The sequence below is a fragment of the Oncorhynchus kisutch genome, unplaced genomic scaffold, assembly GCF_002021735.2.
Source record: "Oncorhynchus kisutch isolate 150728-3 unplaced genomic scaffold, Okis_V2 scaffold976, whole genome shotgun sequence".
Lineage (NCBI taxonomy): Eukaryota > Metazoa > Chordata > Actinopteri > Salmoniformes > Salmonidae > Oncorhynchus > Oncorhynchus kisutch.
In genome coordinates this window covers 5001-28502 of record NW_022262921.1, presented here as the reverse complement: position 1 = coordinate 28502, position 23502 = coordinate 5001, and the positions used below count along the sequence as shown (strand labels likewise).

The 23502-nt window shown below is 41.4% G+C and overlaps 1 protein-coding gene across 1 annotated transcript in view; it reads left to right on the top strand.

Annotated features, from left to right (window-relative positions):
- The first annotated feature begins 2638 nt into the window (after nucleotides 1-2638).
- Nucleotides 2639-23502, top strand: part of LOC116363971 (circadian locomoter output cycles protein kaput-like) — a 21374-nt gene continuing 510 nt past the window's right edge. The window contains exons 1-8 of the mRNA XM_031817287.1: nucleotides 2639-3348; nucleotides 12201-12341; nucleotides 14268-14531; nucleotides 15157-15216; nucleotides 16538-16686; nucleotides 19216-19307; nucleotides 22159-22248; nucleotides 23462-23502. The exon at nucleotides 23462-23502 is cut by the window's right edge and continues 80 nt beyond it. Of these exons, the coding sequence (XP_031673147.1) occupies nucleotides 14515-14531; nucleotides 15157-15216; nucleotides 16538-16686; nucleotides 19216-19307; nucleotides 22159-22248; nucleotides 23462-23502 (449 nt within the window). The 5' untranslated portion in view covers nucleotides 2639-3348; nucleotides 12201-12341; nucleotides 14268-14514. The remainder of the gene's footprint in view (nucleotides 3349-12200; nucleotides 12342-14267; nucleotides 14532-15156; nucleotides 15217-16537; nucleotides 16687-19215; nucleotides 19308-22158; nucleotides 22249-23461) is intronic.

Here is a 23502-nt window from a genome sequence, read left to right as displayed (position 1 = left end):
AAAGGTTCTGAATACTTATGTAAATAAGATATTTCTGTTTTTTTTACAATTTTTATTTTTATTTTATTTCACCTTTATTTAACCAGGTAGGCTAGTTGAGAACAAGTTCTCATTTGCAACTGCGACCTGGCCAAGATAAAGCATAGCAGTGTGAGCATACAACAAAGAGTTACACATGGAGTAAACAATTAACAAGTCAATAACACAGTAGAAAACGAAGGGGGGGTCTATATACAATGTGTGCAAAAGGCATGAGGAGGTAGGCAAATAATTACAATTTTGCAGATTAACACTGGAGTGATAAAAGATCAGATGGTCATGTACAGGTAGAGATATTGGTGTGCAGAAGAGCAGAAAAGTAAATAAATAGAAACAGTACGGGGATGAGGTAGGTGAAAAGGGTGGGCTATTTACCAATAGACTATGTACAGCTGCAGCGATCGGTTAGTGTGAAAATGGGTTTTATTGAATCCATTTTAGAATACGGCTGAATACTTTCCCGAAGGCACTGTAAATATCTAATTTAGAAAAGGTATTCACACCCCTGAGTCAATACACCCCTGAGTCGACACAGCCCTGAGTCGATACACCCCTGAGTCGACACAGCCCTGAGTCGATACACCCCTGAGTCGACACAGCCCTGAGACGATACATCCCTGAGTCGATACACCCCCGAGTTGACACACCCCCGAGTCGACACACCCCTGAGTCAATACACCCCTGAGTCGATACACCCCTGAAACGATTTAAGTCAAAACTGTAACTAGGCCACTCAGGAACATTCACTGTCGTCTTGGTAACCAACTCCAGTGTACATGTGGCCTAGTGTTCTAGGTTATTGTCCTGCTGAAAGGTGCATTTGTCTCCCAGTGTCTGTTGGACTGCAGACTGAACCAGGTTTTGTTTGTGCTACTACCATGCTAGCCCAATCACAAGGCATTGTTTTAAAATAGCCTAGCTGTGGAGTATGTGTTGCCCAATCACAAGGCATTGTTTTAAAATAGCCTAGCTGTGGAGTATGTGTTGCCCAATCACAAGGCATTGTTCTAAAATAGCCTAGCTGTGGAGTATGTGTTGCCCAATCACAAGGCATTGTTTTAAAATAGCCTAGCTGTGGAGTATGTGTTGTCCAATCACAAGGCATTGTTTTAAAATAGCCTAGCTGTGGAGTATGTGATGCCCAATCACAAGGCATTGTTTTAAAATAGCCTAGCTGTGGAGTATGTGTTGTCCAATCACAAGGCATTGTTTTAAAATAGCCTAGCTGTGGAGTATGTGTTGCCCAATCACAAGGCATTGTTTTAAAATAGCCTAGCTGTGGAGTATGTGTTGTCCAATCACAAGGCATTGTTTTAAAATAGCCTAGCTGTGGAGTATGTGTTGCCCAATCACAAGGCATTGTTTTAAATAGCCTAGCTGTGGAGTATGTGTTGCCCAATCACAAGGCATTGTTTTAAATAGCCTAGCTGTGGAGTATGTGTTGTCCAATCACAAGTGAACAGCATGCAGACAGAACAGGCCTTTCACATCATTTCAAATACAATCGCAGGAAAACACAGGTTGTAAAGCAAATGGCTCCTGCTGAAAAGATAATATTCTCATCTGTCTGCTCTAGGCTACCAAAACATTTGATGAACTTCCAAATATTGTTTTAGACAGACTTTTGGCACGAGCTCATCGGCCTCCACCAGTGACTGAGCTGTGCGTCATTGGGTGAGTCAGTGAAACCGGAAAGAATTTTAATGACGATCATTTCCTCCTGATATTGTAGTCTACAATATGTCTCCACAAACCTGGACCTAGGCTATTGATGGATTCATGACAAGTTCGTTTTCATTTATCTCAGCTGGTCAGTTTGTCAGTGTCAAAGTACCCTGTCGTTTCGATCATATGTGTGATATTAAAAAATATTTTTGCCAAAGTCTCCAGTCGTGTAAAATGAGGTAGAATTGCATGAAATGCGTTTATATAAGCAAAAACAAACGTCCCGGACCCAAGGCTACTAAACTATTTCCTCATGTGTACAACTTCTGTAAAGTGCCTCGACTCTGTTGCTCTATGCTCCTACGCATTTGCGATGATATACACGCAATGCTTCATTATAAAAGGGATTATTTGTCTCTTGCTTTCCAGGAAGCATTGGGAGTCAACATGGGCCGGCATTCCTGTGGAAACGCTTTCGACACCTTGCAGAGTTCACGCCCAGACGAATTGAAGCTATTCCGTACACTCACCATGGATACAGTATTAAACGTGTACTGACAGGGGGACCTCGTACCATTTTCTGACTTATTGCGTCACGGACATCCAGAGCCTGTGATTGGACGATAGAGGGGAAACCCTCTTCCTGAACAGTTCCTCGATTGCAGCGATAGAAACCTGTTGTTGCTCTAGAAATATCAGCATCATATATAGGCTATGTGAACGTATCATATATAGGCTATGTGAACGTATCATATATAGGCTATGTGAACGTATCATATATATATATAAGCTATGTCAACGTATCATATATATATAAGCTATGTCAACGTATCATATATAGGCTATGTGAACGTATCATATATAGACTATGTGAACGTATCATATATAGACTATGTGAACGTATCATATATATATAGGCTATGTGAACGTATCATATATAGGCTATGTGAACGTATCATATATAGGCTACGTGAACGTATCATATATAGGCTATGTGAACGTATCGTATCTTTAAATGACCCTAGGATAAATCACAGTGATTTTGCAACGGTGGAACTGTGATTCTGTGAAGTGGGAAAATGAAACTATTTTTTTATTTAACCTTTAGTCTATTTAACTATAGCCTACTTCCATGCAGTGAATCATCATGACCCATGACATTCACAATGCACCGAGGGGTTGAGAAATGTAAAGAAAGTAGCAATGAAATTCTTGCTGTGATTGTTTCGTGTTTTTACGTCTATAAATAGCCTATCATACAAATACAGTAGGCTGCGAATCATAGGCCTATCAGTTCCCCATTGCATTATCATATTTCACACTTTGTTTCACAACCAGTCTTACAAGGTCATTTATAAAGCAAAAACAAACTACTTTTCAAACTGACGTATTCATAAAATAGCCCCGAAGCACCCATAATATCCTGTTTTTGTCGCTGTTGACTTGTTGCCTTGCTCTGCTTTTGCAGTACCTCTTACTGTACTTGCCAAATAGTGCTCCCTGTATTCTCTATTGCGCATGACTGAATGGCGGAATATGAAGTAGAAGCCTGTTTTTCTCCGAGCTCGAGTCCAACCCCCCCCGAATCAACCTCTGAAAAACAAAAACGCGGAGCCATTAAATCAACAAAAAAAATTGGGGCAGGTAAGATGTTAAAACATACAGTTATATAACGTTAAATATCTTGTTGTACGGGGAAGTCGCTCAGCGGAGAGGTGTACAAATATATTTTTAGCCCACGGAAGCGAACCGAAGACTGCAGATGGGGCTTTGGAACCGTTTCCGCACGCTCGGGACACGACAAGGCCCACTGACCCACATTCGAGAGAGAGCACTGTGTGAGTGGGCGAGCGTGTGAATGTGTGCTTATGTGTGTGTGTGCGCGTCTGCTGCGAAATGTTTTTGTCATCGCTATCTCCTGCGGCATGACTATCTATTTGATGTTCCCGTTTTCGAGGAAATTGTAACCATTTCGAACGTAGAATCGCTACATTGTTGAAGATGCGCTGCTAGGCTAGCTTTAACTAACACTGTGTCAATGTCAATAGTTGCGTGACAGCTTGGCTGGACTCGGGTACCCGCCAGGCTTTTGACATATGTCAAAATGTGACATATGTCGCTCTTGGTGATTGATTGAGACGTCGTTAGAATGTCATTCTACGTTTTGGAAGTCAGTTCAGGGTTCTAAGAATGGATCCCCGTCGTCGGAATTCTAAGAAAACGGTCCACTGTTTTACCTGGGAAGGTTCTTCTGGTTGGAGGATATATTTTTCAGTTATATAACGCGAACACCTGTGGCTCTTCTTTAGCAATGGTTTTAGTTATACAACATCCACCGCGCGTATCCGTTTTTCTGCGGTTTTATACTAGCGGATTAGATGTCATTTATAACGATCTTCGAAAGATGTATGATTGAATCATTGCCCAAATGTAGGATTTTTTATTTATCTATTTGGCCTTTCATTTAACTTGGCAAGTCAGTTAAGAACACATCCTTATGACGGCCTAGGAACGGTGGGTTAACTGCCTTGTTCAGGGGCAGAACAACATATTTTCACCTTGTCAGCTCGGCGAAAACAACCTTTCGGTTACTAGCCCAACGCACTAACCACTAAACTACCTGCCGCGCCATGAATCACTGAATTGACTGTCACTTCCAAACAGAAGACAACTGCATTGGTATCAAACATGTTTTTTTGAATGTAACTTTAATTGTCTCTTTTTATATATTAAGGAACACCTAACGTTACAAGGCTCACTACTCATGTTGACAGTAGGCTGCAAATCATAGGCCTATCAGTTCCCCCATCGCATTATCATATTTCATACACAGCAATTCCACATCCCAAAGCTACACCATGAGGTTTACAGTAAAGATCTGTCAGATACAAAGGGCCAGCTGACTGGAATCATTTACCTATAGACATCAGGGGCATTTCAAATCATCATCTAAGAAAACCTTTTTTCAAATGTTAAGAACAAACTGTTTTTGTTTTTTAAACTAATAGAAACATCACCATGTGAACGTATTTGTCAGTATGTATATATTATAGGTAGGGTGAATTATAGGTAGGGTGAATTATAGGTAGGGTGAATTATTGGTAGGGTGAATTATAGGTAGGGTGAATTATAGGTAGGGTGAATTATAGGTAGGGTGAATTATAGGTAGGGTGAATTATAGGTAGGGTGAATTATAGGAAGGGTGAATTATAGGAAGGGTGAATTATAGGTAGGGTGAATTATAGGTAGGGTGAATTATTGGTAGGGTGAATTATAGGTAGGGTGAATTATAGGTAGGGTGAATTATAGGTAGGGTGAATTATAGGTAGGGTGAATTATAGGTAGGGTGAATTATAGGTAGGGTGAATTATAGGAAGGGTGAATTATAGGTAGGGTGAATTATAGGAAGGGTGAATTATAGGAAGGGTGAATTATAGGAAGGGTGAATTATAGGTAGGGTGAATTATAGGTAGGGTGAATTATAGGTAGGGTGAATTATAGGTAGGGTGAATTATAGGTAGGGTGAATTATAGGTAGGGTGAATTATAGGTAGGGTGAATTATAGGTAGGGTGAATTATAGGTAGGGTGAATTATAGGTAGGGTGAATTATAGGAAGGGTGAATTATAGGTAGGGTGAATTATAGGTAGGGTGAATTATAGGTAGGGTGAATTATAGGAAGGGTGAATTATAGGTAGGGTGAATTATAGGTAGGGTGAATTATAGGTAGGGTTAATTATAGGTAGGGTGAATTATAGGTAGGGTGAATTATAGGTAGGGTGAATTATAGGAAGGGTGAATTATAGGTAGGGTGAATTATAGGTAGGGTGAATTATAGGTAGGGTGAATTATAGGAAGGGTGAATTATAGGTAGGGTGAATTATAGGAAGGGTGAATTATAGGTAGGGTGAATTATAGGTAGGGTGAATTATAGGAAGGGTGAATTATAGGTAGGGTGAATTATAGGTAGGGTGAATTATAGGAAGGGTGAATTATAGGTAGGGTGAATTATAGGTAGGGTGAATTATAGGAAGGGTGAATTATAGGTAGGGTGAATTATAGGTAGGGTGAATTATAGGAAGGGTGAATTATAGGGAGGGTGAATTATAGGAAGGGTGAATTATAGGAAGGGTGAATTATAGGAAGGGTGAATTATAGGAAGGGTGAATTCTAGGTAGAGTGAATTCTAGGTAGGGTGAATTATAGGTAGAGTGAATTATAGGTAGGGTGAATTCTAGGTAGGGTGAATTCTAGGTAGGGTGAATTCTAGGTAGGGTGAATTCTAGGTAGAGTGAATTCTAGGTAGGGTGAATTATAGGTAGAGTGAATTATAGGTAGGGTGAATTATAGGTAGTGTGAATTATAGGTAGGGTGAATTATAGGTAGGGTGAATTCTATACTGAAGAAAAATATAATCGCAACATGAAACAATTTCATAGATTTAACTGAGTCACAGATCATATAAGGAAATCAGTCAAATGAAATAAATTCATTAGGCCCTAATCTATGGATTTTATATGACTGAGAATACAGATATGAATCTGTTGGTCACAGATACCTTAAAAAAAGGTAGGGGCGTGAATCAGAAAATCAGTCCGTGTCTGGTGTGACCACCATTTGCCTCACGCAGCGCGACTCTTCTCCTTCGCATAAAGTTGATCAGGCTGTTGATGTTTTGTGGCCTGTGGAATGTTGCCCCCACTCTTCAATGGTTGTGCGAAGTTAGCGGATATTGGTGGGAACTGGAACACTGTCGTACACGTCAAACTACTGCATCCAAACATGTTCATTGGGTAACATGTCTGGTGAGTGTGTGTACAAGCCACGGAAGAACTGGGACATTTTCAGCTTCCAGGAATTGTGTACAGATCGTTGCGACATGGGCCCGCGCATTATCATGCTGAAACATGAGGTGATGACGGCGGATGAGTGACGCAACAATTTGTCATCTTTATTTGTATTTTGCCTTTATGTAACTAGGCAAGTCAGTTAAGAACAAATTCTTATTTACAATGACGGCCTACCCCCGGGCCAAACCCTAACACGGACGACGCTGGGCCAATTGTGCGCGGATCCTATGGGACTCCCAATCACGGCCGGTTGTGATACAGCCAATGATCGAACCAGGGTCTGCAGTGATGTCTCTGGCACTGAGATGTAGTGCCTTAAAATTTGAAATAAGCTTTTTGTGCATATGGAACATTTCTGGGATCTTTTATTTCAGCTCATGAAAAATGGGACCAACACTTTACATGTTGTGTTTATATTTTTGGTTCAGTGTAGTATAACGATATACTGCAGCCTCTTGTTCCAGTGACAACACCTGATTTGAGTTAAGTCAAGGGCTTGATTGAATCCATATTTGAACCAGGTGGCTGACCTTGTGCTACTAGAGCTGCCCTCGTGCTACTAGAGCTGACCTCGTGCTACTAGGGCTGCCCTCGTGCTACTAGGGCTGCCCTCGTGCTACTAGAGCTGCCGTCGTGCTACTAGGGTGACCTCGTGCTACTAGGGCTGCTGTCGTGCTACTAGGGCTGCCCTCGTGCTACTAGGGCTGCCCTCGTGCTACTAGGGCTGACCTCGTGCTACTAGGGTGACCTCGTGCTACTAGGGTGACCTCGTGCTACTAGGGCTGCCCTCGTGCTACTAGGCTGACCTTGTGCTACTAGGGCTGTCCTCGTGCTACTAGGGCTGCTCTCGTGCTACTAGGACTGCCCTCGTGCTACTAGGGTGACCTCGTGCTACTAGGGTGACCTCGTGCTACTAGGGCTGACCTCGTGCTACTAGGGCTGCCCTCGTGCTACTAGGGCTGCCCTCGTGCTACTAGGGTGACCTCGTGCTACTAGGGCTGCCCTCGTGCTACTAGGGTGACCTCGTGCCACTAGGGCTGACCTCGTGCTACTAGGGCTGACCTCGTGCTACTAGGCTGACCTCGTGCTACTAGGGCTGTCCTCGTGCTACTAGGGCTGCTCTCGTGCTACTAGGACTGCCCTCGTGCTACTAGGGTGACCTCGTGCTACTAGAGCTGACCTCGTGCTACTAGAGCTGACCTCGTGCTACTAGAGCTGACCTCGTGCTACTAGGGCTGACCTCGTGCTACTAGGGCTGACCTCGTGCTACTAGGACTGCCCTCGTGCTACTAGGGCTGCCCTCGTGCTACTAGTACTGCCCTCGTGCTACTAGGGCTGCCCTTGTGCTACTAGGACTGCCCTCGTGCTACTAGGACTGCCCTCGTGCTACTAGGGCTGCCCTCGTGCTACTAGGACTGCCCTCGTGCTACTAGGGCTGCCCTCGTGCTACTAGGACTGCCCTCGTGCTACTAGGACTGCCCTCGTGCTACCGGGGCTGCCCTCGTGCTACCGGGGCTGCTCTCGTGCTACCGGGGCTGCTCTCGTGCTACCGGGGCTGCTCTCGTGCTACTGGGGCTGCCCTCGTGCTACTGGGGCTGCCCTCGTGCTACTGGGGCTGCTCTCGTGCTACTGGGGCTGCTCTCGTGCTACTGGGGCTGTCCTCGTGCTACTGGGGCTGCCCTCGTGCTACTGGGGCTGCTCTTGTCTTTGTAGCAGGAGAATTAGTTTCACCCTCTAGATATGTTTCCCTACTATCAAATGTCTGATGTATGTTTTTAGTATTATGTCTGACATTTAAATGTGTGTTGGTTTCCTCGGCGAGGGTTCACGTTGCACATTTACAATACAATTTAAATGTGTTTTTATAAAGCCCATTTTTATCTCAACAGTTGTGACAGTGCTTTTCAGACACCCAGCTTAAAACCCCAATTTTCACATTTAAAATTAAAAAAGATGTCTGTCGTAAATGTCTAATGGGATCTTCCTGGTAGAGTGAATGGACCAATGGGATCTTCCTGGTAGAGTGAAAGGACCAATGGGATCTTCCTGGTAGAGTGAAAGGACCAATGGGATCTTCCTGGTAGAGTGAAGGGACCAATGGGATCTCCCTGGTAGAGTGAAGGGTTCAATGGGATCTCCCTGGTAGAGTGAATGGACCAATGGGATCTCCCTGGTAGAGTGAATGGACCAATGGGATCTCCCTGGTAGAGTGAAGGGACCAATGGGATCTCCCTGGTAGAGTGAATGGACCAATGGGATCGAGAGATGTTATGTCAGATGATGAACAGAGATGATATGTCAGATGATGAACAGAGATGTTATGTCAGATGACGAACAGAGATGTTATGTCAGATGACGAACAGAGATGTGATGTTATGTCAGATGACGAACAGAGATGTGATGTTATGTCAGATGACGAACAGAGATGTTATGTCAGATGATGAACAGAGATGTGATGTTATGTCAGATGACGAACAGAGATGTGATGTTATGTCAGATGACGAACAGAGATGTTATGTCAGATGATGAACAGAGATGTTATGTTATGTCAGATGATGAACAGAGATGTTATGTTATGTCAGATGATGAACAGAGATGTTATGTCAGATGACGAACAGAGATGTTATGTCAGATGACGAACAGAGATGTTATGTCAGATGACGAACAGAGATGTTATGTCAGATGACGAACAGAGATGTTATGTCAGATGATGAACAGAGATGTTATGTCAGATGATGAACAGAGATGTTATGTCAGATGATGAACAGAGATGTTATGTCAGATGATGAACAGAGATGTTATGTCAGATGATGAACAGAGATGTTATGTCAGATGATGAACAGAGATGTTATGTCAGATGATGAACAGAGATGTTATGTCAGATGACGAACAGAGATGTTATGTCAGATGACGAACAGAGATGTTATGTCAGATGACGAACAGAGATGTTATGTCAGATGACGAATAGAGATGTTATGTCAGATGATGAACAGAGATGTTATGTCAGATGATGAATAGAGATGTTATGTCAGATGATGAACAGAGATGTTATGTCAGATGATGAATAGAGATGTTATGTCAGATGATGAACAGAGATGTTATGTCAGATGATGAATAGAGATGTTATGTCAGATGATGAACAGAGATATTATGTCAGATGATGAATAGAGATGTTATGTCAGATGATGAACAGAGATGTTATGTCAGATGATGAACAGAGATGTTATGTCAGATGATGAACAGAGATGTGATGTCAGATGATGAACAGAGATATTATGTCAGATGATGAATAGAGATGTTATGTCAGATGATGAACAGAGATGTTATGTCAGATGATGAACAGAGATGTTATGTCAGATGATGAACAGAGATGTTATGTCAGATGATGAACAGAGATGTTATGTCAGATGATGAACAGAGATGTTATGTCAGATGATGAACAGAGATGTTATGTCAGATGATGAACAGAGATGTTATGTCAGATGATGAACAGAGATGTTATGTCAGATGATGAACAGAGATGTTATGTCAGATGATGAACAGAGATGTTATGTCAGATGATGAACAGAGATGTTATGTCAGATGATGAACAGAGATGTTATGTCAGATGATGAACAGAGATGTTATGTCAGATGATGAACAGAGATGTTATGTCAGATGATGAACAGAGATGTTATGTCAGATGATGAATAGAGATGTTATGTCAGATGATGAACAGAGATGTTATGTCAGATGATGAACAGAGATGTTATGTCAGATGATGAATAGAGATGTTATGTCAGATGATGAACAGAGATGTTATGTCAGATGATGAACAGAGATGTTATGTCAGATGATGAACAGAGATGTTATGTCAGATGATGAACAGAGATGTTATGTCAGATGATGAACAGAGATGTTATGTCAGATGATGAACAGAGATGTTATGTCAGATGATGAACAGAGATGTTATGTCAGATGATGAACAGAGATGTTATGTCAGATGATGAACAGAGATGTTATGTCAGATGACGAACAGAGATGTTATGTCAGATGACGAACAGAGATGTTATGTCAGATGACGAACAGAGATGTTATGTCAGATGACGAACAGAGATGTTATGTCAGATGACGAACAGAGATGTGTTATGTCAGATGATGAACAGAGATGTTATGTCAGATGATGAACAGAGATGTTATGTCAGATGATGAACAGAGATGTTATGTCAGATGATGAACAGAGATGTTATGTCAGATGATGAACAGAGATGTTATGTCAGATGATGAATAGAGATATTATGTCAGATGATGAATAGAGATATTATGTCAGATGATGAATAGAGATATTATGTCAGATGATGAACAGAGATGTTATGTCAGATGATGAACAGAGATGTTATGTCAGATGATGAACAGAGATGTTATGTCAGATGATGAACAGAGATGTTATGTCAGATGACGAACAGAGATGTTATGTCAGATGACGAATAGAGATGTTATGTCAGATGACGAACAGAGATGTTATGTCAGATGACGAACAGGGATGTTATGTCAGATGACGAACAGAGATGTTATGTCAGATGACGAACAGAGATGTTATGTCAGATGACGAACAGAGATGTTATGTCAGATGACGAACAGAGATGTTATGTCAGATGACGAACAGAGATGTTATGTCAGATGATGAATAGAGATGTTATGTCAGATGATGAACAGAGATGTTATGTCAGATGATGAACAGAGATGTTATGTCAGATGATGAACAGAGATGTTATGTCAGATGATGAACAGAGATGTTATGTCAGATGATGAACAGAGATGTTATGTCAGATGATGAACAGAGATATTATGTCAGATGATGAATAGAGATGTTATGTCAGATGATGAATAGAGATGTTATGTCAGATGATGAACAGAGATGTTATGTCAGATGATGAACAGAGATGTTATGTCAGATGATGACAGAGATGTTATGTCAGATGATGAACAGAGATGTTATGTCAGATGATGAACAGAGATGTTATGTCAGATGATGAACAGAGATGTTATGTCAGATGATGAACAGAGATGTTATGTCAGATGACGAACAGAGATGTTATGTCAGATGACGAACAGAGATGTTATGTCAGATGACGAACAGAGATGTTATGTCAGATGACGAACAGAGATGTTATGTCAGATGACGAACAGAGATGTTATGTCAGATGACGAACAGAGATGTTATGTCAGATGACGAACAGAGATGTTATGTCAGATGATGAACAGAGATGTTATGTCAGATGATGAACAGAGATGTTATGTCAGATGATGAACAGAGATGTTATGTCAGATGATGAACAGAGATGTTATGTCAGATGATGAACAGAGATGTTATGTCAGATGATGAACAGAGATGTTATGTCAGATGATGAACAGAGATGTTATGTCAGATGATGAACAGAGATGTTATGTCAGATGATGAACAGAGATGTTATGTCAGATGATGAACAGAGATGTTATGTCAGATGATGAACAGAGATGTTATGTCAGATGACGAACAGAGATGTTATGTCAGATGATGGTTGTATTAAACACATTGTTATTGGCCTAAATGATGATCAATTGGGGATATTTATAATATTCTGTTTTATAAATGTTAAAAATGACCAGTGTAATTTGTGTGCTGCAGGGTGGAGTGATGGCCGTGTTGGGCCCAGCGTCTGGTGTCCAGAGATGATAGAGGTGACCTCAGAGTCACCTTTAACCCCTGACCCCCACCACAACCCCTGAGAACGAGCTGAAACTGATCACACACACAGGCTGCAGTGGGGTAAAGACAGACAGACAGACAGACAGACAGACAGACAGACAGACAGACAGACAGACAGACAGACAGACCGATAGAGAGACCATAGAGACAGACAGACTGAGAGACAGACAGACAGACAGACATAGAGACAGAGAGATAGACAGACAGACCGATAGAGAGACAGACAGACAGACCGATAGAGAGACAGACAGACAGACCGATAGAGAGACAGACAGACAGCCCGATAGAGAGACTGACAGACAGACAGACAGACCGATAGACAGACAGACGCTTCATTAGAGGATAACACAGTAATGACAGTGACTGAAGCCCTATATGTGCTGTGTGAATGAATAGTGATTGCTGGTGGGCGTTGACAAGGGCCTATCAGAATATGGCTGTGTGTTTCCTTAATGTTGATGCTGCCTCGCCCCAGTAGAGTGTTATTGATGGAGGAAATGTGTCTTAATAGATGATGTCTGTTGACTACTGGATAGATGGATGATCTGTTTTCATGGGTAATGTGGATGGATTTACAAATGGACCTGTATGTATTAATGGATGACGTGTATGGATGGATGATGTGGTTATTCACTGTGTAGTGTGCTATGGATGGATGATGTGGTTATTCATTGTGTAGTGTGTTATCGATGATGTGGTTATTCATAGTGTAGTGTGTTATGGATGGATGATGTGGTTATTCATTGTGTAGTGTGTAATGGATGGATGATGTGGTTATTCACTGTGTAGTGTGTTATGGATGGATGATGTGGTTATTCATTGTGTAGTGTGTTATGGATGATGTGGTTATTCATTATGTTGTGTGTTATGGATGATGTGGTTATTCATTGTGTAGTGTGTTATGGATGGATGATGTGGTTATTCATTATGTTGTGTGTTATGGATGATGTGGTTATTCATTGTGTAGTGTGTTATGGATGGATGATGTGGTTATTCACTGTGTAGTGTGTGATGGATGATGTGGTTATTCATTATGTAGTGTGTGATGGATGGATGATGTGGTTATTCATTGTGTAGTGTGTTATGGATGGATGATGTGGTTATTCATTGTGTAGTGTGTTATGGATGGATGATGTGGTTATTCACTGTGTAGTGTGTGATGGATGATGTGGTTATTCATTATGTAGTGTGTGATGGATGGATGATGTGGTTATTCATTATGTAGTGTGTGATGGATGGATGATGTGGTTATTCATTATGTAGTGTGTGATGGATGGATGATGTGGTTATTCATTGTGTAGTGTGTTATGGATGGATGATGTGGTTATTCATTGTGTAGTGTGTTATGGATGGATGATGTGGTTATTCACTGTGTAGTGTGTGATGGATGATGTGGTTATTCATTATGTAGTGTGTGATGGATGGATGATGTGGTTATTCATTATGTAGTGTGTGATGGATGGATGATGTGGTTATTCATTATGTAGTGTGTGATGGATGGATGATGTGGTTATTCATTATGTAGTGTGTTATGGATGGATGATGTGGTTATTCACTGTGTAGTGTGTTATGGATGGATGATGTGGTTATTCACTGTGTAGTGTGTTATGGATGGATGATGTGGTTATTCATTATGTAGTGTGTTATGGATGGATGATGTGGTTATTCACTGTGTGGTGTGTTATGGATGATGTGGTTATTCATTGTGTAGTGTGTTATAGATGGATGATGTGGTTATTCATTATGTAGTGTGTTATGGATGGATGATGTGGTTATTCACTGTGTGGTGTGTTATGGATGATGTGGTTATTCATTATGTTGTGTGTTATGGATGGATGATGTGGTTTATTCATTATGTTGTGTGTTATGGATGATGTGGTTATTCACTATGTGTAGTGTGTTATGGATGATGTGGTTATTCACTGTGTAGTGTGTTATGGATGGATGATGTGTGTGTTAATTCACGGTTCTCGCTGATCCTTCCAGGTCCTCTTCCAAATGACTCCCTCAGGCCTGAAGACTGTTTCACTGCAGCCACTGGCCTGAAGACTGTTTCACTGCAGCCACAGGCCTGAAGACTGTTTCACTGCAGCCACAGGCCTGAAGACTGTTTCACTGCAGCCACAGGCCTGAAGACTGTTTCACTGCAGCCACAGGCCTGAAGACTGTTTCACTGCAGCCGCAGGCCTGAAGACTGTTTCACTGCAGCCGCAGGCCAGAACAACAGCCAGTCATGACATCAAGCATAGGGTCGGGCACAACACACACTGTCCCCTACTGTTGTACCCATTCAGAAATACCAGCCGCTATTCCCTCCTACCCACTGACTAGGATAACACTTTTTATGAACTACAACACCTCTCTCTCTCTCTCTCTCTCTCTCTCTCACAATCTCTCTCTCTCTCTCTCTCTCACAATCTCTCTCTCTCTCTCTCTCTCTCTCTCTCTCTCTCTCTCTCTCTCTCTCACAATCTCTCTCTCTCTCTCTCTCTCTCTTTCTCACAATCTCTTTCTCTCTCTTTCTCACAATCTCTTTCTCTCTCTCTCTCTTTCTCACAATCTCTCTCTCTCTATCTCTCTCACAATCTCTCTCTCTCTCTATCTCTCTCACAATCTCTCTCTCTATCTCTCTCACAATCTCTCTCACAATCTCTCTCTCTCTCACAATCTCTTTCTCTCTCTCTCCCAATCTCTCTCTCTCTCCCAATCTCTCACACAATCTCTCTTTCCCTCTCTCTCACAATCTCTCTTTCTCTCTATCTCTCACACACATACACACACATACTCAGGATGGCATATTGTTAAATGTTATAATAACTATTTTCAGATGATTTATTTCAAACATAGCCCTAACATAAGCCTTTTCCTTTCTCAGGGATGATTCTAGCATCTTCGACGGGTCGATGGATGAAGATGAGAAGGACAAAGCAAAACGGTTAGACATCACCACCGTGACATCACCGCCGTGACATCACCGCCGTGACATCACCTCCGTGACCTCCAAATCACAACTAACACTAAAGCCCTGATTAGCTGAAACAGGACTAATACTCAGCTGATTCACATAACTAATCACTTAGGCCCTGATTAGCTGAAACAGGACTAACACACAGCTGATTCACCTAACTAATCACTTAGACCCTGATCAGCTGAAACAGGACTAACACAAGGCTGATTCACATAACTAATCACTTAGGTCCTGATCAGCTGAAACAGGACTAACACACACAGCTGATTCACATAACTAATCACTTAGGCCCTGATCAGCTGAAACAGGACTAACACACAGCTGATTCACATAACTAATCACTTAGGCCCTGATCAGCTGAAACAGGACTAACACACACAGCTGATTCACATAACTAATCACTTAGGCCCTGATCAGCTGAAACAGGACTAACACACACAGCTGATTCACATAACTAATCACTTAGGCCCTGATCAGCTGAAACAGGACTAACACACACAGATGATTCACATAACTAATCACTTAGGCCCTGATCAGCTGAAACAGGACTAACTCACAGCTGATTCACATAACTAATCACTTAGGCCCTGATCAGCTGAAACAGGACTAACACACAGCTGATTCACATAACTAATCACTTAGGCCCTGATCAGCTGAAACAGGACTAACACACAGCTGATTCACATAACTAATCACTTAGTCCCGTTTCAGCTAATCAGGGCCTAACACACAGCTGATTCACATAACTAATCACTTAGGCCCTGATTAGCTGAAACGGGACTAACACACAGCTGATTCACATAACGAATCACTTAGGCCCTGATTAGCTGAAACAGGACTAACACACACAGCTGATTCACAGAACTAATCACTTAGGCCCTGATCAGCTGAAACAGGACTAACACACAGCTGATTCACATAACTAATCACTTAGGCCCTGATTAGCTGAAACAGGACTAACACACAGCTGATTCACATAACTAATCACTTAGGCCCTGATCAGCTGAAACAGAACTAACACACAGCTGTTTCACATAACTAATCACTTAGGCCCTGATCAGCTGAAACGGGACACGTTGCCATTCAGTGAGACTGATAGATAGATAATTGTAACTACCCAACTGATAAAAAGGGCTAGTGACTCTCCATTCTAATTCTTCATTGAATGGTCTTTTTTAAAGTATACTCCATTGTAATCTGTTATCGATTGTAATCCACAGCGTGTTGTAATATGTAATCGATTGTAATCCACAGCGTGTTGTAATATGTAATCGATTGTAATCCACAGCGTGTCGCGTAACAAGTCAGAGAAGAAGAGACGAGACCAGTTCAATGTCCTCATCAAGGAGCTGGGCACCATGTTGCCTGGCATCACACGCAAGATGGACAAGTCCACCATCCTGCAGAAGAGCATCGACTTCCTGTGTAAACACAACGGTACCCGCCCCTTTACTACCCCTTTCTGTTTCTACTTCCTGTTGTTGTGATGAACAAACGGAACTGTTGCTTTTGAGAGTCATGGACATATAACTAAAATGGTAATTATTCTTGAGTATTATCATGAATACTTACATTATTGAGGAGTGTGCATTGAAGAAATGAGGAGCAAATAGTGTTTTAAAATATAATATTTTAGGTACTGGTGAAGGTCCCTTTATGTTCTTATCAGGATCAGAAGTTGACTGGTGAAGGTCCCTTTATGTTCTTATCAGGATCAGAAGTTGACTGGTGAAGGTCCCTTTATGATCTTATCAGGGTCAGAAGTTGACTGGTGAAGGTCCCTTTATGTTCTTATCAGGATCAGAAGTTGACTGGTGAAGGTCCCTTTATGTTCTGTTCTTATCAGGGTCAGAAGTTGACTGGTGAAGGTCCCTTTATGATCTTATCAGGGTCAGAAGTTGACTGGTGAAGGTCCCTTTATGTTCTTATCAGGGTCAGAAGTTGACTGGTGAAGGTCCCTTTATGATCTTATCAGGGTCAGAAGTTGACTGGTGAAGGTCCCTTTGATCTGTTCTTATCAGGATCAGAAGTTGACTGGTGAAGGTCCCTTTGATCTGTTCTTATCAGGGTCAGAAGTTGACTGGTGAAGGTCCCTTTGATCTGTTCTTATCAGGATCAGAAGTTGACTGGTGAAGGTCTCTTTATGAGCTGATCTTATCAGGGTCAGAAGTTGACTGGTGAAGGTCCCTTTATGTTCTGTTCTCATCAGGGTCAAAAGTTGACTGGTGAAGGTCCCTTTATGTTATTATCAGGGTCAGAAGTTGACTGGTGAAGGTCCCTTTATGTTCTTATCAGGGTCAGAAGTTGACTGGTGAAGGTCCCTTTATGTTCTTATCAGGATCAGAAGTTGACTGGTGAAGGTCCCTTTATGTTCTGTTCTCATCAGGGTCAGAAGTTGACTGGTGAAGGTCCCTTTATGATCTTATCAGGGTCAGAAGTTGACTGGTGAAGGTCCCTTTGATCTGTTCTTATCAGGATCAGAAGTTGACTGGTGAAGGTCCCTTTATGTTCTGTTCTCATCAGGGTCAGAAGTTGACTGGTGAAGGTCCCTTTATGTTCTTATCAGGGTCAGAAGTTGACTGGTGAAGGTCCCTTTATGTTCTTATCAGGGTCAGAAGTTGACTGGTGAAGGTCCCTTTATGTTCTTATCAGGGTCAGAAGTTGACTGGTGAAGGTCCCTTTATGTTCTGTTATTATCAGGGTCAGAAGTTGACTGGTGAAGGTCCCTTTATGTTCTTATCAGGGGCAGAAGTTGACTGGTGAAGGTCCCTTTGATCTGTACTTATCAGGATCAGAAGTTGACTGGTGAAGGTCCCTTTATGTTATTATCAGGGTCAGAAGTTGACTGGTGAAGGTCCCTTTATGTTCTGTTCTCATCAGGATCAGAAGTTGACTGGTGAAGGTCCCTTTATGTTATTATCAGGGTCAGAAGTTGACTGGTGAAGGTCCCTTTATGTTCTGTTCTTATCAGGATCAGAAGTTAACCGGTGAAGGTCCCTTTATGTTCTGTTCTTATCAGGATCAGAAGTTGACTGGTGAAGGTCCCTTTGTGATCTTATCAGGGTCAGAAGTTGACTGGTTAAGGTCCCTTTATGATCTTATCAGGATCAGAAGTTGACTGGTGAAGGTCCCTTTATGTTCTTATCAGGATCAGAAGTTGACTGGTGAAGGTCCCTTTATGTTATGTTCTTATCAGGGTCAGAAGTTGACTGGTGAAGGTCCCTTTGTGATCTTATCAGGATCAGAAGTTGACTGGTGAAGGTCCCTTTATGTTATGTTCTTATCAGGATCAGAAGTTGACTGGTGAAGGTCCCTTTATGTTCTTATCAGGATCAGAAGTTGACTGGTGAAGGTTCCTTTATGATCTTATCAGGATCAGAAGTTGACTGTATTGTATAAATGGTGTATTCGGATGTATAATTTCTATATAGTATATTGTGCGTATTCTCTTAATTTTAATTTTTACCCCTTTTTCGTGGTGTCCAATTGTTTTAGTAGCTACTATCTTGTCTCATCGCTACAACTCCCGTACGGGCTCGGGAGAGACGAAGGTTGAAAGTCATGCGTCCTCCGATACACAACCCAACCAAGCCGCACTGCTTCTTAACACAGCGCGCATCCCAACCCGGAAGCCAGCCGCACCAATGTGTCGGAGGAAACACCGTGCACCTGGCAACCTTGGTTAGCGCGCACTGCGCCCGGCCCGCCACAGGAGTCGCTGGTGCGCGATGAGACAAGGACATCCCTACCGACCAAGCCCTCCCTAACCCAGGCGACGCTAGGCCAATTGTGCGTCGCCCCACGGACCTCCCGGTTACGACAGAGCCTGGGCGCGAACCCAGGGACTCTGATGGCACAGCTGGCGCTGCAGTACAGCGCCCTTAACCACTGCGCCACCCGGGAGGCCCTTTGTGCGTATTCTCATGTATATTTCTAAACACTATGATGTGTATGTGTCTCTAACAGAGATCTCTGCTCAGTCTGAGTCCAGTGAGATCAGACAGGACTGGAAACCTCCGTTCCTTAGCAACGAGGAGTTCACCCAGCTCATGCTGGAGGTGAGATACACAACATTACCCTACGATTACTACTACTGTACTACCCTACTAATACTACTACTGCACTACCCTACTATTACTACTACTGTACTACCCTACTAATACTAATATTACTACAGTATTACCCTACGATTACTACTACTGTACTACCCTACTAATACTACTACTGTACTACCCTACGATTACTACTACTGTACTACCCTACTAATACTACTACTGTACTACCCTACTAATACTACTACAATACTACCCTACTAATACTACTACAATACTACCCTACTATTACTAATATTACTACAGTATTACCCTACTATTACTACTACTACTGTACTACCCTACTAATACTACTACAATACTACCCTACTATTACTACTACAGTACTACCCTACTAATACTACTACTACTGTACTACACTACTAATACTACTACAATACTACCCTACTATTACTAATATTACTACAGTATTACCCTACTATTACTACTACTGTACTACCCTACTAATACTACTACAATACTACCCTACTATTACTAGTATTACTACAGTATTACCCTACTATTACTACTACTGTACTACCCTACTAATACTACTACAATACTACCCTACTATTACTACTACAGTACTACCCTACTATTACTAATATTACTACAGTATTACCCTACTAATACTACTACAATACTACCCTGCTATTACTACTACTACTACTACAGTATTACCCTACTATTACTACTACAGTATTACCCTACTAATACTACTACAGTACTACTCTACTATTACTACTACTACAGTACTACCCTACTATTACTACTACTACAGTACTACCCTACTATTACTACTACTACAGTACTACCCTATTACTACTACAGTACTACTCTACTAATACTACTACTACAGTACTACTCTACTATTACTACTACTACAGTACTACCCTATTACTACTACAGTACTACCCTATTACTACTACAGTACTACCCCACTAATACTACTACAATACTACCCTACTATTACTAATATTACTACAGTATTACCCTACTAATACTACTACAGTACTACCCTACTAATACTACTACAGTATTACCCTACTATTACTAATATTACTACAGTATTACCCTACTATTACTACTACAGTACTACCCTACTAATACTAATATTACTACAGTACTACCCTACTAATACTAATATTACTACAGTACTACCCTACTATTATTAATACTACTACAGTACTATCCTACTATTACTAATATTACTACAGTATTACACTACTATTACTACTACAGTACTACCCTACTACTATTACTACTACTACAGTACTACCCTACTACTATTACTACTACTACAGTACTACCCTACTAATACTACTACAGTATTACCCTACTATTACTAATATTACTACAGTATTACCCTACTATTACTACTACAGTACTACCCTACTAATACTAATATTACTACAGTACTACCCTACTATTATTAATACTACTACAGTACTATCCTACTATTACTAATATTACTACAGTATTACACTACTATTACTAATACAGTACTACCCTACTAATACTACTACAATACTACCCTACTATTACTAGTATTACTACAGTATTACCCTACTATTACTACTACTGTACTACCCTACTAATACTACTACAATACTACCCTACTATTACTAATATTACTACAGTATTACCCTACTATTACTACTACAGTACTACCCTACTAATACTACTACAATACTACCCTACTATTATTAATATTACTACAGTATTACCCTACTAATACTACTACAATACTACCCTGCTATTACTACTACTACTACTACAGTATTACCCTACTATTACTACTACAGTATTACCCTACTAATACTACTACAGTACTACTCTACTATTACTACTACTATAGTACTACCCTACTATTACTACTACTACAGTACTACCCTACTATTACTACTACTACAGTACTACCCTATTACTACTACAGTACTACTCTACTAATGCTACTACTACAGTACTACTCTACTATTACTACTACTACAGTACTACCCTATTACTACTACAGTACTACCCCACTAATACTACTACAATACTACCCTACTATTACTAATATTACTACAGTATTACCCTACTAATACTACTACTGTACTACCCTACTAATACTACTACAGTATTACCCTACTATTACTAATATTACTACAGTATTACCCTACTATTACTACTACAGTACTACCCTACTAATACTAATATTACTACAGTACTACCCTACTAATACTAATATTACTACAGTACTACCCTACTATTATTAATACTACTACAGTATTACCCTACTATTACAGTACTACCCTACTATTATTAATACTACTACAGTATTACCCTACTATTACAGTACTACCCTACTATTATTAATACTACTACAGTACTATCCTACTATTACTAATATTACTACAGTATTACACTACTATTACTACTACAGTACTACCCTACTACTATTACTACTACTACAGTACTACCCTACTACTATTACTACTACTACAGTACTACCCTACTAATACTACTACAGTATTACCCTACTATTACTAATATTACTACAGTACTACCCTACTATTATTAATACTACTACAGTACTATCCTACTATTACTAATATTACTACAGTATTACACTACTATTACTACTACAGTACTACCCTACTATTATTAATACTACTACAGTACTACCCTAATATTACTACTACTACAGTACTACCCTACTGTAACAGTCGTATTAACTAAAGTGTAATGTTGTGTTAGGCTCTGGATGGATTCTTCACAGTAGTAATGACAGACTGGTTACAGTCATATTAACTAAAGTGTAATGTTGTGTTGTTAGGCTCTAGATGGATTCTTCATAGCGATAATGACAGACGGGAACATCATCTATGTCTCTGAGAGCGTCACCTCCTTACTGGAACACCTGCCGGTGAGTCGGACTGTCTGTGTTTCGATTCGTACCACAATCCTATTGGACAGAAGGGTTTGTTTCCAATGCATAGTACCACAATACTATTGGACAGAAGGGTTTGGTTCCAATGCATAGTACCACAATACTATTGGACAGAAGGGTTTGGTTCCAATGCATAGTACCACAATACTATTGGACAGAAGGGTTTGGTTCCAATGCATAGTACCAAGAGTAGCATTATCTGATATAATTTGACCAGGTAAGTTGACTGAGAACACATGATCATTTACAGCAACGACCTGGGGAATAGTTACAGAGGAGGGGGATGAATGAGCCAATTGGAAGCTGAGGATGATTAGGTGGCCATATTGGGAGTTTAGCCTGGAATCCCTTGGCACTTAACGAACACCAACCTTAACTACGTTTACAATCATTTCTCTGAAAAACATTTTTACAGTGCCAAGGGATTTTTAGTGACCTCAGAGAGTTACGACACCTGTTTAACGAAAGACAGCACCCTACACAGGGCAATATTATTATGATTTTATTTTATTAAGACCAGAAGAAAGAGTGCCTCCTACTGGCCCTTCAACACCACTTCCAGTAGCATCTGGTCTCCCATCCAGGGACCAATCAGGACCGACCCTGCTTAGCTTCTGAAACAAGCCAGCAGTGGGACACAGGGTGGTCTCCCATCCAGGGACCAATCAGGACCGACCTTGCTTAGCTTCTGAAGCAAGCCAGCAGTGGGACACAGGGTGGTCTCCCATCCAGGGACCAATCAGGACCGACCCTGCTTAGCTTCTGAAACAAGCCAGCAGTGGGACACAGGGTGGTCTCCCATCCAGGGACCAATCAGGACCGACCCTGCTTAGCTTCTGAAACAAGCCAGCAGTGGGACACAGGGTGGTCTCCCATCCAGGGACCAATCAGGACCGACCCTGCTTAGCTTCTGAAGCAAGCCAGCAGTAGGACACAGGGTGGTCTCCCATCCAGGGACCAATCAGGACCGACCCTGCTTAGCTTCTGAAGCAAGCCAGCAGTAGGACACAGGGTGGTGTGCTGCTGGCATGCAATTTACTAATTACAATTCATTACGTTTCCTACTTAAAAATGTACTTGGATGTGAAAGTGTACAATAAAATGTTTCTATACCTTCCCCAGTTGTGTTGAACTCAATGTGGTGTGTGTGTGTTGTGTGTGTGTGTGGGTGTGTGTGCTCGTTCCCCAGTCGGACCTGCAGGACCAGAACCTGTTAAACTTCCTCCCCCT